The sequence below is a fragment of the Theropithecus gelada genome, chromosome 8, assembly GCF_003255815.1.
Source record: "Theropithecus gelada isolate Dixy chromosome 8, Tgel_1.0, whole genome shotgun sequence".
NCBI classification, from domain to species: Eukaryota; Metazoa; Chordata; class Mammalia; order Primates; family Cercopithecidae; genus Theropithecus; species Theropithecus gelada.
In genome coordinates, this window is record NC_037676.1 from 52,650,943 (window position 1) to 52,669,687 (window position 18,745).

At 35.7% G+C, this 18,745-nt stretch overlaps 1 protein-coding gene across 3 annotated transcripts in view; it reads left to right on the top strand.

The window, feature by feature from the left end:
- Nucleotides 1–18,745, top strand: part of SNTG1 (syntrophin gamma 1) — an 883,016-nt gene that overhangs the window by 624,022 nt on the left and 240,249 nt on the right. For all 3 annotated transcript variants that reach the window (XM_025394077.1, XM_025394078.1, XM_025394076.1), the window contains one exon: nucleotides 15,555–15,684. In XM_025394077.1, coding sequence (XP_025249862.1) covers nucleotides 15,555–15,684 — 130 coding nt within the window. The remainder of the gene's footprint in view (nucleotides 1–15,554; nucleotides 15,685–18,745) is intronic.

Genomic DNA, 18,745 nt, shown 5'->3' on the forward strand with positions numbered 1-18,745 from the left:
CCCTGTCTTGTGCCAGTTTTCAAAGGGAATTTTTCCAGTTTTTGCCCATTCAGTATGATATTGGCTGTGGGTTTGTCATAAATAGCTCTTATGATTTTGAGGTACGTTCCATCAATACCAAATTTTTTGAGAGTTTTTAGCATGAAGGGCTGTTGAATTTTGTCAAAAGCCTTTTCTGCATCTATTGAGATAATCACGTGGTTCTTGTCTTTGGTTCTGTTTATATGCTGGATTATGTTTATTGATTTGCGAATGTTGAACCAGCCTTGCAACCCAGGGATGAAGCCCACTTGATCATGGTGGATAAGCTTTTTGATGTGTTGCTGAATCCGGTTTGCCAGTATTTTATTGAGGATTTTTGCGTCGATGTTCATCAGGGACATTGGTCTAAAATTCTCTTTTTTTATTGTGTCTCTGCCAGGCTTTGGTATCAGGATGATGTTGGCCTCATAAAATGAGTTAGGGAGGATTCTCTCTTTTTCTATTGATTGGAATAGTTTCAGAAGGAATGGTACCAGCTCCTCCTTGTACCTCTGGTAGAATTCAGCGGTGAATCCATCTGGTCCTGGACTTTTTTTGGTTGGTAGGCTATTAATTATTGCCTCAATTTCAGAGCCTGCTATTGGTCTATTCAGGGATTCAACTTCTTCCTGGTTTAGTCTTGGGAGAGTGTAAGTGTCCAGGAAATTATCCATTTCTTCTAGATTTTCTAATTTATTTGCGTAGAGGTGTTTATAGTATTCTCTAATAGTAGTTTGTATTTCTGTGGGGTCGGTGGTGATATCCCCTTTATCATTTTTTATTGCGTCTATTTGATTCTTCTCTCTTTTCTTCTTTATTAGTCTTCTTAGCGGTCTGTCCATTTTGTTGATCTTTTCAAAAAACCAAGTCCTGGATTCATTGATTTTTTGGAGGGTTTTTGTGTCTCTATCTCCTTCAGTTCTGCTCTGATCTTAGTTATTTCTTGCCTTCTGCCAGCTTTTGAATGTGTTTGCTCTTGCTTCTCTAGTTCTTTTCATTGTGATGTTAGAGTGTCAATTTTAGATCTTTCCTGCTTTCTCTTGTGGGCATTTAGTGCTATAAATTTCCCTCTACACACTGCTTTAAATGTGTCCCAGGGATTCCGGTATGTTGTATCTTTGTTCTCATTGGTTTCAAAGAACATCTTTATTTCTGCCTTCATTTTGTTATGTACCCAGTAGTCATTCAGGAGCAGGTTGTTCAGTTTCCATGTAGTTGAGCGGTTTTGATTGAGTTTCTTAGTCCTGAGTTCTAGTTTGATTGCACTGTGGTCTGGGAGACAGTTTGTTATAATTTCTGTTCTTTTACATTTGCTGAGGAGTGCTTTACTTCCAATTATGTGGTCAGTTTTGGAATAAGTGCGATGTGGTGCTGAGAAGAATGTATATTCTGTTGATTTGGGGTGGAGAGTTCTAAGATGTCTATTAGGTCTGCTTGCTGCAGAGATGAGTTCAATTCCTGGATATCCTTGTTAACTTTCTCTCTCGTTGATCTGTCTAATGTTGACAGTGGAGTGTTGAAGTCTCCCATTATTATTGTATGGGAGTCGAAGTCTCTTTGTAAGTCTCTAAGGACTTGCTTTATGAATCTGGGTGCTCCTGTATTGGGTGCATATATATTTAGGATAGTTAGCTCTTCCTGTTGAATTGATCCCTTTACCATTATGTAATGGCCTTCTTTGTCTCTTTTGATCTTTGATGGTTTAAAGTCTATTTTATCAGAGACTAGTATTGCAACCCCTGCTTTTTTTTTGTTCTCCATTTGCTTGGTAAATCTTCCTCCATCCCTTTATTTTGAGCCTATGTATGTCTCTGTGTGTGAGATGGGTCTCCTGAATACAGCAGACTGATGGGTCTTGACTCTTTATCCAGTTTACCAGTCTGTGTCTTTTAATTGGAGCATTTAGTCCATTTACATTTAAGGTTAAGATTGTTATGTGTGAACTTGATCCTGCCATTATGATATTAACTGGTTATTTTGCTCGTTAGTTGATGCAGTTTCTTCCTAGCCTTCATGGTCTTTACATTTTGGCATGTTTTTGCAATGGCTGGTACCAGTTGTTCCTTTCCATGTTTAGTGCTTCCTTCAGGGCCTCTTGTAAGGCAGGCCTGGTGGTGACAAAATCTCTAAGCATTTGCTTATCTGTAAAGGATTTTATTTCTCCTTCACTTATGAAACTTAGTTTGGCTGGATATGAAATTCTGGGTTTAAAATTCTTTTCTTTAAGAATGTTGAATATTGGCCCCCACTCTCTTCTGGCTTGGAGAGTTTCTGCCGAGAGATCTGCTGTTAGTCTGATGGGCTTCCCTTTGTGGGTAACCCGACCTTTCTCTCTGGCTGCCCTTAAGATTTTTTCCTTCATTTCAACTTTGGTGAATCTGGCAATTATGTGTCTTGGAGTTGCTCTTCTCGAAGAGTATCTTAGTGACGTTCTCTGTATTTCCTGGATTTGAATGTTGGCCTGCCCTACTAGGTTGGGGAAGTTCTCCTGGATGATATCCTGAAGAGTGTTTTCCAACTTGGTTCCATTTTCCCCCTCACTTTCAGGCACCCCAATCAGACATAGATTTGGTCTTTTTACATAATCCCATACTTCTTGCAGGCTTTGTTCATTTCTTTTTCTTCTTTTTTCTTTTGGTTTGTCTTTTCGCTTCATTTCATTCATTTGATCCTCAATCGCTGATACTCTTTCTTCCAGTTGATCGAATCGGTTACTGAAGCTTGTGCATTTGTCACGTATTTCTCGTGTCATGGTTTTCATCTCTTTTATTTCGTTTATAACCTTCTCTGCATTAATTACTCTAGCTATCAATTCTTCCATTTTTTTTTTCAAGATTTTTAGTTTCTTTGCGCTGGGTGCATAATTCCTCCTTTAGTTCTGAGAGGTTTGATGGACGGAAGCCTTCTTCTCTCATCTCGTCAAAGTCATTCTCCGTCCAGCTTTGATCTGTTGCTGGCGATGAGCTGCGCTCCTTTGCCGGGGGAGATGCGCTCTTATTTTTTGGATTTCCAGCTTTTCTGCCCTGCTTTTTCCCCATCTTTGTGGTTTTATCTGCCTCTGGTCTTTGATGATGGTGATGTACTGATGGGGTTTTGGTGTAGGTTTCCTTCCTGTTTGACAGTTTTCCTTCTAACAGTCAGGACCCTCAGCTGTAGGTCTGTTGGAGATTGCTTGAGGTCCACTCCAGACCCTGTTTGCCTGGGTATCAGCAGCAGAGGCTGCAGAAGATAGAATATTTCTGAACAGCGAGTGTACCTGTCTGATTCTTGCTTTGGAAGCTTCCTCTCAGGGGTGTACTCCACCCTGTGAGGTTTGGGGTGTCAGACTTCCCCTATTGGGGGATGTCTCCCAGTTAGGCTACTCAGGGGACAGGGACCCACTTGAACAGGCAGTCTGTCCCTTCTCAGATCTCAACCTCCGTTTTGGGGGATCCACTGCTCTCTTCAAAGCTGTCAGACAGAGTCGTTTGCGTCTGCAGAGGTTTCTGCTGCTTTTGTTGTTGTTTAGCTGTGCCCTGTCCCCAGAGGTGGAGTCTACAGAGACAGGCAGGTTTCCTTGAGCTGCTGTGAGCTCCACCCTATTGGAGCTTCCCAGGGGCTTTGTTTACCTACTTAAGCCTCAGCAATGGTGGGCGCCCCTCCCCCAGCCTCGCTGCTGCCTTGCCTTTAGATCGCAGACTGCCGTGCTAGCAATGAGGGAGGCTCTGTCACCACACAGATTTTACCTCTTTGTGTGTGTGTGTGTGTGTGCGCGTGCACGCGCGTTTATTTCTGTGAAATTTTGTCACATATGCATGTTCCTACATCCACCAATGCAGCCAAGTTTTGTATGAACAGTTCCATCGTTGCAGGTATTCTCCTGTAGTTCTTCCATAACTACACCAGCATCCCTCCTGCCCTCCTCCCTCACCACATTTCTAATCTCTGACAGCTAATAACCTGTTCTTCGCCTGTTATTTCATCTTATTGAGAACATTATATACAATACTATATAACCTTATTTAGTTCAATTTTTTGATGCATAATAGATGCATAGTTTTAGAACACATGTGATCATTTAACACATTCACAGAATTGTAAAAATTGAGTTAGTATACTTACAATATCCATCATCTTCATATTTGTCTTTTCTTTATATGAGACCTATTCAAATCCTTCTTTTCTAGCTATTTAAAAAAATATACAATAGATTATTATAAACTACAGTCATCTTACTAAACTATTTAACACTAGGTCCTCTTTCTTATATTAAACTATGTGTTTGTATTCATCAGTCAGCTTCTCTTCATTCTCTTTCCCTTCTAACTTTCCTGGTCTCTGGTAACAAACAATCTACTATCTATCTTAATGAAATCAACTTTTTTAGCTCTCACTTAAATATGAGTGAGAAGATGGAATACTTATCTTTTTGTGCCTGGATTATTTCACTCAGTATAATGACCTCTAGTTCTATCCATGTTGCTGCAAATGACAGAGTTTCATTCTTTTTTTAATGGAGGAATAATATTTTATTGCAATAATATTTTATATTTAATATTACTAAAATATGAAATATAAATGCAATAATACTTTATATTTAATATTAATAAAATAATATTTTATTGCATTAAATATAATATTTAAGGGAGGAATATTTATTGCATATATATACAATATATATGTATACTACACTTTCTTTCTTTCTTTTTTTTTTTTTGAGATGGAGTTTCACTCTTGTTGCCCAGGCAGGAGTGCAGTGGCACGATCTTGGCTCACTGCATCCTCCGCCCCTGGGTTCAAGCAATTCTTCTGCTTCAGCCTCCCGAGTAGCTGGTATTACAGTAGCACCCCACCACGCTCAACTACTTTTTTGTATTTTTAATAGAGATGGTGTTTTATCATGTTGGCCAGTCTGGTCTGGAATTTCTGATCTCAAATGATCCACCCGCCTCGGCCTCCTAAAGTACTGAGATTAAAGGTGTAAGCCACTGTGCCTGACCCAAATGTATACTACACTTTCTTTAGCCATTCATCCACTGATAGACACTTAGGTTGATTTCACATTTTGGCTATTATGAATATTGTTGCAATAAACATAGGAGCACAGACATCTTTCAATATATTAATTTCCTTCTTTTAAAATATATACCCACTACTGAAATTGCTGGACTGTGTGATAGTCTTATTTTCAGTTTTTTGAGAACTGAAAAACTCCATACTGTTCTGAAGTAGTGAAGTGTTCTAATTTACATTTTCACCAACTGTGTATAAGGGTTCTTCTTTCTCCATATCCTCAGCAGCAGTTGTTATTGCCTGTCTTTCATATATAAGCCATTTTAAATGGGGTGAGATATCTCATCAACAGCTTCATCAGCTAAATGAATTGCACTCTGTTTGCATGTCTGTGATGATTAGTGATGTTGAGCAGTTTTTCATATACCTGTTGACCATGCTTATGTCTTCTTTTGAGAAATGTCCAAATCTTTTGCCCATTTTTAAATCAGATTTTTTTATTGAGTTGTTTGAGTGCCTTATATATTCTGTTCAGTAATTCTTTGTCAGATGAGTCATTTGAAAATATTTTTTCCCATTCTGTAGGTTGTCTCTCACTTTATTTTTTCTCTTGTGGTGCAGAAGCTTTTTTGTTTGATGTAACAACATTTGTCTATTTTTGCTTTGGCTGTGCTTTTGTGGTCTTACACAAAACATCCTAGCCCATACTAATATCCCAGAGCATTTCCCCAGAGTCTTCTTCCAGCAGTTTCATAGTTTCAGGCCTTTGATTTAAGTATTTAATCCTTTTGATTTTATTTTTATGTATGGTGAGGGATAGGGCTCTAGTTTCATTCTTCTGCATATGGGTCTTCAGTTTTCCCAGCAACATTTATTGAAGAGACTGCCCTTTCTCCAATCTTGCCACCATGGTTGAATCTGAATTGGCTGTAAATGAGAGAATTGATTTCTGGGTTCTCTATTCTGCTCCATTGGTCTATTTGTCTGTTTTGTTGTTGTTGCTGTTGTTGTTGTTCTCTCCCACAAGATAATTTCCTGGAGAGTCTTCCAAGTAGGTTTTTTTTTTTTTTTTTTCCTCAGTTTTTCATTCCTTTTCATTTCTGAGTGATACCCTATGGTATAGATGTAGTACATTTAAAAAATTCAACCTTGGCAAAACATCTAGGTTGCTTCCAGTTTTTGACTATTCTAAATAAGGATGCTATGAATATTTGTATATAGATCTTTAGGGAGCATACATTTCCATTTCTTCTGATAAATGCTAAAAAGTGCAATGAATGGGTTATATTACAATAGTATTTTAGTCTTTTAAGAAGCTGTCAAATTGCTCTCTAGAGTGATTGTCCAGTTTTACACTCCCACCAACAATGTAGGAATGATTGTTTCTCCACATCTCTGCCGCATTTAGTGTTGTTGCTTTACTGAACCACTTTAATGGATATGTAGTGACATGTCCCAGTGGCCTTGATTTGCATAGTATAATGACGTTGAGCATCTTTTTATGTACTTATTCACCATCAGTATTTCTTTCTTACTGAAGTGTCTGTTCATGTCTTTTGCCCATTTTGAAACTGATTTGTTAGATTTTATACTGTTGAGATATACATATATCTCAAAGTCCTTTTGCTCAACACACTAGTTTTTGTGCTGTTTTATTTCTTTACCTCTTGTAATAATTAGAGATGTTTATTTTTAATACTGCCTCTATTCAATTTTCATATATTCTTCTTTTTGTTATTGTTTAAGTTTTGTCTAAACATTATCATAGATATAGAACCATATGTGTATAACTATTACAGTTTAACACAGTTTATATCAAATTCAGAAAATGTTGGAACTTTAAGACACTTTAATTCTTTTGTTTTTCCTTCTGTTTCAGCATATTTTTGATATACTTAAAAATGTAAATTAGATACTTCAAAATATATTATTTCTTTCATGTAACTATTCAAACATATTCTACTTTTAATCTTTCTTCTCATTTCTTTCTTTTGGTTCTATTTTCCTTCTGCCTTAAGAGCTCTCTTAATGTTTCTATTAAGAGAATGCATATTTTTTAAAAGTGTATATTTATTTTCTTTTTTATTTAAAAAAAATGCAGTTATATTATTTGAAGACAATTAGCTAGAGAAATTTCTGACAAGAAAGAATTGTCTGAATGGGTCCAGATGACTCCTTACATTTTCATTTTTATGGCATTCAGCACATCAACAGCTTCATCAGCTGAATTAATTACACTCAATACACATGACAGCAATAAGCAGTTACAAACATAGCACTATTCAGAATGGATTTCATAGAGATTCACATTCAAGAGCTAATTTATTGTTTACTCATTCACTCAATCAATATTGATTTAATATCTGTAAGTGGGAGACATTGCGTTTGATTCTTTCTCTGAAAAAGCTCACGGACTAGTAGTAGTAGATTCAGTGAGGGATCAGGGGGCAAGAAAAGATAAATAAGTGATTTGCACTAGATTTATAGATGAATAATATACTATTGCATATATATGTATATGTACATATGAATGTAATGTATGTATACTACACTTCTTTAGCCATTCATCCACTGATAGACACTTAGGTTGATTTCATATTTTGACTATTATAAATAGCGCTGCCCATGATTACAAATAAATAAAATTATTTAGCTTGGCTCAAACTTAGGATATTATTTCTTGGTGGCTTTTTTGCCATAGCTCATGATTTTAACTTTAGTGATGTAATACCTGTCATATTTAATTGCAATCAAGTTGTGTTACAGTCATGTACTATTGTGTATGTATAAATTAAAACATACTTTTATCATGTTTTGATATTTTTATCAGTCATGATATTTTTATCAGTGATATTTTATCATATTTTTATCAATCATGATATTTTTATCAGTAATAACATAGTTTACATTTATCATAATGTAATGACCCTGATTCAGATATAAATATATGCTTTAAATTTTGAAGTATGTTATAATATTGCAGTGTCAAGGGTATTAGAATAAGAGTTAAAGATTGTTAAAACTGGCTGTTCTTTTAATCTCTTCAAGCTTTATTTTATTTATATGCAAAATGAGCATATAAATATGTGCACGTCAGTTTATATAATATTATATACATATTATATATATATTTGAATTTGAGAGTTTAATTTTGAGGAGTACTCTCAGTGTTTAGCATACTTTATGACTGAAAGTACTCAACAAATATTTATTAAATGAATTTTAATGAAAAAAGTTAATGTCTTAGTTTTTTCCTTAGGTAGAATTATCATCTACTGCATGCTTTTTAAACACTATGAAAATCAACAATATTGAAAGTAGGCTTTTGGACTTTAAAAGTTCTCAAATGACAGTGGGATTTCTAGTTTTCTCCCAGAGTGCACACGCTGTTTACCTTGAGATGAAGACGTTTCAGATGGTGACAGGTTTGACACTGGTGGATGAAGTTTAGTATCTAAACAGTAGGCAAGTTTAGTGGTTATAAAAATTGTGCTTTTAATAACACAGCAATCTTAGCAAATGGGTCTCTAACAATAAAGCCAAATATGTATCTGGCTTATAGTAAATACTGAATTCATGGCTGTTCATTGAAGGAGGGGAAGCTTCAGAAATGTATATTTTAGGGGATCTGAGGAGGAAGCCCAATTAGTGAATGTGTGAAACAGAAAAAAGTAGATAGGCATAAAAAAAAAAACTATGACGTAAGGATGTCATAGAAGCTATTTCAATCAAGGTTTTAAGGAGAAGAAACAGTTGATTGTATCAACTACAGAAAAGAAATACTGAAAGAACTGAGGAACAGTGATTAATTTGGGGGTGACTTTGGGTAGAATAATTGTAGAAGCTAATTGATAAAAAATAGTTTATAGGAAGAAAGATAATGACAGTAGAGAAAGGAGCACAATGTGTAAGAGTATATTCATAAAAATGTGATGCGGGGGAAAAGGGAATATAACATTTAAGCATTCCATGGCATGCGTTACTAATTGAGAAGGAAGACTCACTTTTTTATTTTTTGAAACAGAGTCTCACTCTGTCACCCAGGCTGGAGTGCAGTGGCACTATTTCGGCCCACTGCAACCTCTGCCTCCTGGGTTTAAGTGATTCTCCTGTCTCAGCCTCCTGAGTAGCTGGGATTACAGGCTCCCACAACCATGCTAGCTAATTTTTGTATTTTTTATTAGAGATAGGTTTTTGCCATGTTGGCCAGGCTGGTCTCAAACTCATGACCTCAAGTGATCTGCCTGCGTCGGCACCCCAAAGTTCTGGGATTACAGGCATGAGCCACTGTGCCTGGAAGAGAAGGAAGACTCAATGGCAAATATGCTCATAAACAGAAACAGCACCCACGTCTGATGCGGCAGTTGCCCTTCAGTTTCATCATCATGATGTGGCATATGGTTCTCAAAAGTGGATACAGAAGTTGGACTGATTGCATTCCACTTTCACAGATTGGTCAGGAGGTCCACAAGGACTGGTCTGTATGTAACTCAGGAACAATAAATAATTTTTAGAAAACATCAACTAAATACCATTAAGACCCTCTCCATAAGTCATGCAAATATTCCTTCCTCTGGCATAAACCTCTTCACTTGTTCTTACACAATTATGTAGGGGATTAAAAAGAAACTGTCATAATCCCCTTAAAATATATAACTCTCTTTGGAAAAGTCCACACTTCCTTTGAAAAATTTTAGATCAATTTTGTATAGTTATTTCAATCTAGGGCAAATTATCTTGCTAAAGAGTCGTTATTTGTTTCATTTTTCCAGTTTATTATAACACACTTACTTAATGAGTCTATTAATTATTGATATGAGTCTATTAATTAATAGTAATTTTAATTTTGCCATAGTCAGAGCAGAACAGTATTCCAGGGTGCTTGAATAACTCTGGAAAACTGATAAAATAAAAAGAAAAAGAAATAATCCTTGAAGAAGTATATATATTCTGTTAGGCTTTAGTCACAGAATAAAATTTACATTTGATCAAATGGTAGAATATGTATTTTTGAAGCCCATAAATTTTAACCGAATATAAGTTAAAGGTATATAATGTAATGCTTCTGCTGATGTGATGAGATATTCAAAATTTGCATGGCAATGCCTTCTGTTTCAAATGCCCTAGAAATGGCAGGATTCAGGAATAGAAGGACAGAGAAATTATGGAAGAGCTGTTATGTGACTAGGATTATCCAGGAAGAGATAAATAAAATGACGTTCAGGTAAGCATCTGCATATGTAATACCTGCTCCCGTGAGGGGAGAAAGGTAGCAAAGTAGACAAGAGCAACTAAGGATCTTGGGGTCCCAGAGATCAATTGTACTGGGGCTTCTTTGCACAATTTATTACTTTTGGTAGGGAACCCTGCCATGTCAGGAAGAAAAGGATATTCGTTTAGTTAAATTGGAATTATTGAGGGCTGGGAAGTAGTAAGATTGGAGTGACTGGAGGTCACAGTGATAGGAAATTCTAAAGTGAAAAATTAACACATAATTTGCATGGATGAACAGGCAGCTCAGTCTAGGCAATGCAGCTAGATCCTGAACAGATATATGAACTAGGGTAATTGGAAGGACTAAGAAAGATCAGAAAAATAATAGGGTAATGTGGTGGTGATGGAAACGAAGAGGTTATAGTTAAAGAACAGAAATGTGAGAATTCAAGTCTGACAGTGGAGCTGTCTTGGACAACACTAGATATCAAGTTAGCAAAAGCAGTGGATTGTGAAAGTAAAATGGAGATGGACTTGTTTGTTTTTGTTCCTTACTTACAGATTAAAGTCTCCGAGTACTGTGCTAATGCTATGAGAGGTATAAAATAGCATATATGGCTTTTCCTTCAAGGAGCTAGCAGCTTAGTAAGATCGAACAGGATTTAGCAGTTACACAAACATGTTTAATACCACAGAGAACAAACGTTGCAATAAAGGAATCAGGAAGTCTAGGGGCACTAAAGTGGAAGAGATTCATTCCAAATACAAGGATTATAGAAAATATCATGGAATAGATGGCACCTGAGTTAACTTCTTAAAATTTGAAATGGATTTTGACAGGCAGAAATAACACAACTGGTATTTTTGACAGATTTTTCAGTTCTTAAGAAGTCCAGTCTATAGCCTTCAAAATACAGCCTGAGGTGTGCAGAATATGTGTTGCCTTCCTCATTTCACGACTAGAGGAACTGCGGGTCAGAGAGTTTCCCAGTGTTAACTGACTTGCAAGGACCTTGGAGATGTTGAAGGAGCATAGATGGGCATTTCACACAAAGAGTACCAGGGAGAAAGACACTGTTGCATAAAGTGCAGGACTTCTTTAGGGAATGATGAGTTATGTGGTTTCAACTCATGAAACATCTAGTGAATTTAAGGTCTGGAAAATAAGTCACAAAAAATAACTTGAAAAAGCTCCTGATGTACCTAAACAGCTTAGGTTTTGTGCCTGAAAAATTAAAGAGAAGACACAGCAGTGAACTAAGGTAGCGCACACAGGGAAGAAACAACTCAGGCCTGCTGTGTGTGGATTACACTCAATAAGACAGTAAAACGCTACAGTCACAAACCCGAGGGGCCTCTTCTTATTTCTTCCTTTCCTTGATTAGCATCCTCCCACCAATTAAGTGATAATGAAATCAAGTAAATGAGTCAATGTTCCGTCTTCACACGGGGCCACTCTGAGACTGATTTTTCTCATAATTCCTTTTGTGTATTGCAATACCCTTCTCACATCCCTCAGACTTTATTCTCACTTTTTCTCCATATCCTTCACCCCACAGAGAGAGATTTCTAAAATATAAGCATGACCCTTTTCCTCCAGTGCTTCAATGTCTCCACTGGCTCCCCTGACCCTCAGGATCAAGTTGCAGCAAGATATGTGAATTATCACTGATTTTGCCTTGTCCAATCACCAACTTCATGACTTGCCTCTTCTTCAGATCCACACACAATATGCCAGACAGCACATATTTCTCTGGATATACTACGCTTTTCATGCTTTGAACATTTTATTTTGGATTAATTATCTCCTCTTTAAAAGTTTTGCTTTCCCTTACCTGCCCCAGCCAAGCCATCCCACTGCTTAGCCCAACATGGTGGAGCAGTTTTGATTCTACTCACTCCTTCATAATTCATTTAAAAAAGCAGTTATTGAATCACGTCATTTCTAATGCCTTTAAGGGGGAAATTATACGTAGAACTTCAACCATATGTGAAAGTACCGAGATCCTTGTTAAATCTGTAAATCGTTCTCATTTTTTAGGGGAAATTGGGGCACAACTAAGTGAACTAAGTTGCTTCATCTTCACTCTCACTAATATAGGTTTATTTCAGTTTCATATCACCTCAAGTTTTACCAGTGAGAGTCCTTCCCTCGCTGGTCTAACAGGACCACCCAAGCCACACAAATCTAGCCATTGTGGTCCTCTACATAGAGTTCTGCAGTGGTTCCTTGCAGACTTTAAGCCCACCTCATTCTGAGTCTGCCTGTTTTTCCATGGTGAGCTCCCAGAACTCATGCTCATTCCAGCCACTCCAAATTTTTACATTTTAATCTCTGTGGCATAAAAGTACATGTCCTCTTGTGGGGTAAAATCAACAATGAATCAAAACAGGAATCACAAAGTGTATTAATTAGAAATGATGTATATTTATTTGATCGCTTATGTTAGGTTGAAAATTATTCATGGGAGGCCGAGACGGGCGGATCACGAGGTCAGGAGAACGAGACCATCCTGGCTAACACAGTGAAACCCCGTCTCTACTAAAAAATACAAAAAAAAAAATAGCCGGGCGAGGTGGCGGGCGCCTGTAGTCCCAGCTATAGGGAGGCTGAGGCAGGAGAATGGCGTAAACCTGGGAGGCGGAGCTTGCAGTGAGCTGAGATCTGGCCACTGCACTCCAGCCTGGGCGACAGTGCGAGACTCCCTCTCAAAAAAAAAAAAAAAAAAAAAAAAAAGAAAATTATTCATGAATTTATATAGTGAGCAGTATACTTTTCATTCAAGGAAGACTAAATTTGTATTTTAAATGAATAAACCTACTTTGAAATTGAGCAACATTTGAAAATACTTTTTACTGCCAGAAGAGTTACCAAGAATCTTTAGAAAACTGTATAAGTGGACAGTGGAAAAATAAGCCTGAACAAAAAACTTCGGACTAACTCTTCAGTGATGTAATTTTTGCGTGTGTATATATATATAACTAAGACTAAGACACATAGTTTTGTCTGGGTATCCATAAGGTTACTGTTAATGCTGTAAAAGTTTAATGTCTCACAATGCTAAATTAATGGGTAATGGAGTCTATTAATTCCATAATAAATATTAACTCTTATTGTTTATCTAGAATTACATTTTCTAAAAGCTACAAATAAAAACAAAAGCACTGCAGTTTTTCCCTAGTGCTTGATGAGACAATAATTCTATGTGGGTACGTTTTCTTTTAACACTGAAATATTGCAATCAAGACCATATTGATGGATTATTCAGGGGAATATTATACATAGAACTTCATCCATATATTAAAGTATTTAGATCCACCAGTTATTCAGAAAATACTTGTTAAATATGTACAGTAAATTCTTCTCACTTTAGATGAAATTGAGGCACAACTAAGTGAGCTAGTTTACTAATAACCTTCTTTACTTAGTAATAGAGGCCCCAGATAACTGTAATTTTTATGATCAACTTATTCTATCAGTGGTCATATGTAATCAAATAAACTGTTCAAGTGTTTCACTTATGTTCATGAAAGAGTTTCCATATTTGAAAAGTTGAAACAGAATGTAAAAATTCATATGTATTAACTTACAAGTCTAGTTTCATAAAAGATCAGCCCCTCAATTATTCTATGTAGGGACTATGTAGCATCCATAATTACATAGATTGAAGATTTGATCTAAGTGTACTGACTTTTATTAGCTAAAAATATCTAGCTGCTGTTATTCATTTAAAGCAGAGAAGACAAACATGATCAAGATATGCTTTAATTTATGGTAAATGAAGCAGTGGTTACAACCAGTGAGCAGAAAGAAATATGTATTACTAAACTCCAATTATTTCTCATTTTCTATGGATGGTTAAACTTCTGTCTGAATACTTTAAACATCTTACTTGTTAAACATCAGAATGAAAGCTAAAAATATCATGTGAAATTATAACATTATTTTCATTCAATGCGTACACTGTCACAAAATCAAACTAACTTTATTTCAAAGAGATGCACAATAGTTATACTTCCGAAATTCTTTTAATGTATTTTTAAAAGAAAACAAAAATGTATATCTGAGCACATCCCTATTTTCATTATACAGTGCTGTGTCCAAAATATGAGAACCAGTTTCTCTAAAAATATTGACAATTTGAACCCTCAGAGTTGTGAATGCCCAAGGCCTTACCATGTGTCCAGTTCTGAGACAGGAAGGCAGAGTGGCATAAATCTAGCAGGAGACCTAAGTCAGACACGCTCTACCGGATTTTCTTTGTTTGGGGATTAAACTCATGTTTTATATCCACAAATGTCTAGTAGAAGAGCCAGGAAAGGTGTTTGTTTGGAGAAAACATATAAATTTATACATTTTACATAGCATTTTGAATACTGAATTGCAGAAGTTTTCTATTCATAATTGACTGGAATTGAAATATAGTTTGTGTATCATGTTGCACAATGAAGTAATTCTTAAGCATGAGACTTTGGCTGGTTTCCATCCATTTTGGGATTTTATATATTCCTGTCCATTAAGTTTATATCTAAATATTAAAATATCTGGAAGTAAGGAAGTCACTGAAACTATAGAGCAAACTTTTAAATTCAATAGCACTTTTGTGAACAATTTTAAAAAGCATCATTTAATTGTCTATGACAACAAAAACAAAAGTCAATAATATACTTTCAGAATGCTTAGACTGATCATAACATTTTAAGAAAAAAGTTTAATGTTAATGAAATTTTCAGCATCCATGCAAATGGAGAGCATGATCATTTAGACCTGGAAAGGAGGTATGAATCTCTTGTTCCAAATCATCTTTGAGAAGATGAACAGACTGAGAATGAGGGTGGAGAACAATGGATAAAGTGCTGCCACTGATGTTATCCAGTGACTTTTTAATGTCACGCTGAATGTTTTATTGCCTGTGTTTGCGATCTTTCTAAGTCAGAAAATGCATTGACAAATGTTAAGAGGAGACAAAGGTAGCCTAAATAATAAGTAAACTATGCATAATGTTATAGCAAACTGGGAAAAGAATGCATCTAAAATTTCTTAGATTCTCTTTCATTTACATATTGTATGTTTTAGAAGTCAAAGTTTCTCCATAGTTACCTGAATCTAAAGATGCTTCCTACTAAATTGAAATTGTATGTCATTTGGGTCTATCTTCAGTGTTTCATTTAAAACAGAGATGTTTATAAACTCAGGTAACCAAATATGAATTTGGAGGCTGATATTTATATTGTTTCAAAGATAAGCTTTTCAACAGATACTATTATGAGTTGCAAATAGATCAATGACAGTATGTTTTGATCTGATTTGTTCTGAACCTCTGCAGGCAGAATGCCTTTCAAGTCATTGCTGTGGATGGGGTCTGCAGTGGGATTATTCAGTGCCTCTCTGCTGAAGACTGCGTTGACTGGCTACAAGCAATAGCAACTAATATTTCAAATCTCACAAAGCACAATGTAAGTGATGATTCAAGGAATACCTAGCCAGGGTTTATCAGGCGTTATAAAATCCTTCAATTATATATGTAACTTCACATCAATTGTTTAGTGTTCTTCTCAGAATGAGAATTCATTATGAAAGCAATTTTGGAATACTTATTGAAAGAAAATTGAGAGTTCTAGCCCAATTTATGGTTCAATAATTTGCATAGATTTCCATTAATAAGCATCGTAAATCCCCACAGTACTTAAGCAAATGAAAACAAGTAGTTAGCATATAATCGCTAAATATATTTAAATAAAATCGTTCTGGACTAATATAATACTGGAATTCAAGACAGCATTATTGGTTTACCTTTAGAGATCTTAGAATTACAGTTAGGAAGGTTTGAGGAGTAGTAGGCTAGGACGAAAGAGTTAGCATAGAGACTGAAGGAAACAGTCAGAAGAGTCAGAAGATTGCCGTTATCTCACATTAGGTAGAGCCTGGTCTGTATTATTAGAAATGGCTTCTCTGCATTTTCTCTTTTTCCACTACAACCGTTTCTTCCTTCCACATTCCTGTGTCTCTTTATTGTAGCTATCTTCGCATTATTTTAACTCTTTAGTAACCTAAACAATTCTTTCTCCCTGTTATTAATACTTCTATGAGAAATATAGTCTAACAAAATATACAAAACCATAAACCTCAGCTTACTGAATATCAGTCTAGGTATCATTAATAATAATTGTTTTAGAAAAAGTACTTGTCATCATCCATACCCTTGTGTTAATTCTCTCCTCAGTCCACAATTGTTCATGCCATATTGAGGCATTTCAGAAGTCTTAAGGGTGATCGGGAGTCTAATATACAAATGGTCAAGCAGAAATACATAACTCTGTCACCAGCACGTGAACACACAAAATTGTTCTTATGTAAATGACCCTTCAGATCGAAGTATCCTTGCACAGAGTAGACTTTGCTTTGAAACATAAGAAGGGATTGTGGCGACTATACCTTTCTAAAACGACAGGAGGACCACTAGCCAATAAAGGCAACTGTCTTGTTTCCAGTCTATGGCTATTTCAAACAATGCCATCATAATGGCCATGCATACGGTGATGGGATGCTCTGGGAATAGGGTTGACAGTCATGGGATGTGTGCATGGTCAGTTTTACCATGCCATGCTAAGTGTTTTCCAATTGGCTGTGCAGTTTACCCCTCACTCTTCATGGATGATATGTCTCTTTCTATAGATAATTTTCAAAACTCTGGGTCACCCTGCCTTTTGAATTTTTGGTTATTTGATACACGTGGAAATGTGCTTCCAGTGTGAATAAAAACAGATTTTCTTTTTTTCTTTTTGGTGATTCCAGGATAGGTGCAAATATGCCAAGCCTTACCCAGGGTCCTCCCTCAACAAGGAGGCTAGACATGGGTGTGCCTAGCTTGGGCAAGAGTGAGCGCTCACTCCCAGCCCGCCCTTGCTAATCCAGTGTTGTCACCACATTAGAGTTGAGGTTGCACAAGAGGGCATAGGTTTCAGAATGACTGAAAAACAAAGAAAATAAAATGGAAAAGAAATGCAGTGTTTCTCTAGGGACTGTCTCCTCTCCTTCGACTGACTTACATGGATGTTTCTAGAGTTAAACACAGAAAAATACCGCATGAGGCTAGGGAATTTATTACAGAAACGATTAGTTTCTTAAAAACAAGTTATGAACTTATATTTGTGAGACAAATGTTTTTGAAAGAACACAATGTTAAACTTTAAACCCAAAGTTTTTTTTTTTTTTTTTTTTTTTTTTCCTTACCTAGATCCAAATTTGCATTGACCTAAAATCTTGGGAATACTGTCATGTTGTATTTCTTCAAACGGTCTATTCAGTTAGAATGCTGTGCTTCAGCTGACAAGCATTTGAAAAGTCAATGCTTTAGTTAAAAGCAACAGCAATAACAAAACAGTGAAGATGCAAATGTCTCTACCTTCTGTAAGCCTAAGGAGGGACAAGCCACATTTTACTGCTTGCTTTTCATCCTTGTATTAAGTGCTCACCATCTTACTTAGGAAAGCAAATGATTCCCCTATACTATTGTTTTAACTGTTGGGAGATCCGTATGTTTGTTGAATATTAAAAGTTATATATTTCTTCTTTCACCTCCTGTTTCTATATTCTAATTACATGTTCTTTTGTTCTTGTAATCAGTTTCCATTCAAAAGAATTAGGTTACAATGTACTCTGATATGGAAAGTACTACATAAATGTTGAAAAGTTACTAGGCATAGCAATAAAAAATGTGAAAGTCACATTGACTTTGGAGAAGGCACAATGCATTGATGAAACAATATGGTTGATTAGCATAAAGAAATAAATTAGGCAGAAAGAGTAGCTAGGAAAACTTTTGATTAGGATAGTTAGATATCCGTTCTACTTCTCTTACTTTTTTTTTTAATTCTAAAGATATACTGGAAATAATACCTTATGGAAAGATATAGAACTTTTTCTTTATTTGCCAATATGCCGAGAGTATAGGCTTGTGTAAGTCTGACTTGAATAGTTTGTTAATAATGGGTGCAGAAATAAAAATATTGTGATAAAATATTTAAAGAAATTCCACTCAAGAGATTATCAGGCATAAAATAAAACTGAAAAAAGGATTAAAATGCATATAAAATAATAAGTTTGACAGTTTAAAAATCGTGCTATTGAAATAAGACATACATATGTATATAAACTTTTTAATAATGAATCACATTTTGTTGTAAACTAGTTGGAGAACAGACAGGGGAAGGATAAAAGAGAGCAAAAACCAAAAAACAAAAAACAACCTGTGTTAGTCAATGTACTGATCATTTTCTTTTCTCTTTGCTCATTAGTTTCTAAAAGTAATGTTATGAGACTGGGATTTTCATACCTAGTTTTTAAAAATTCTATATAATTATAGTTGCTATCTGAAAAAATTCTTCTTCCAGAAATAATTGATCATAATGGTTAAAAAATACCTAGACACACACTGACAATGTAAAATTATATTTTATCACTATTCAGAGTGGCTCCAAAATATTTACAATAGTTGTTAATATTTGATATTTAGTG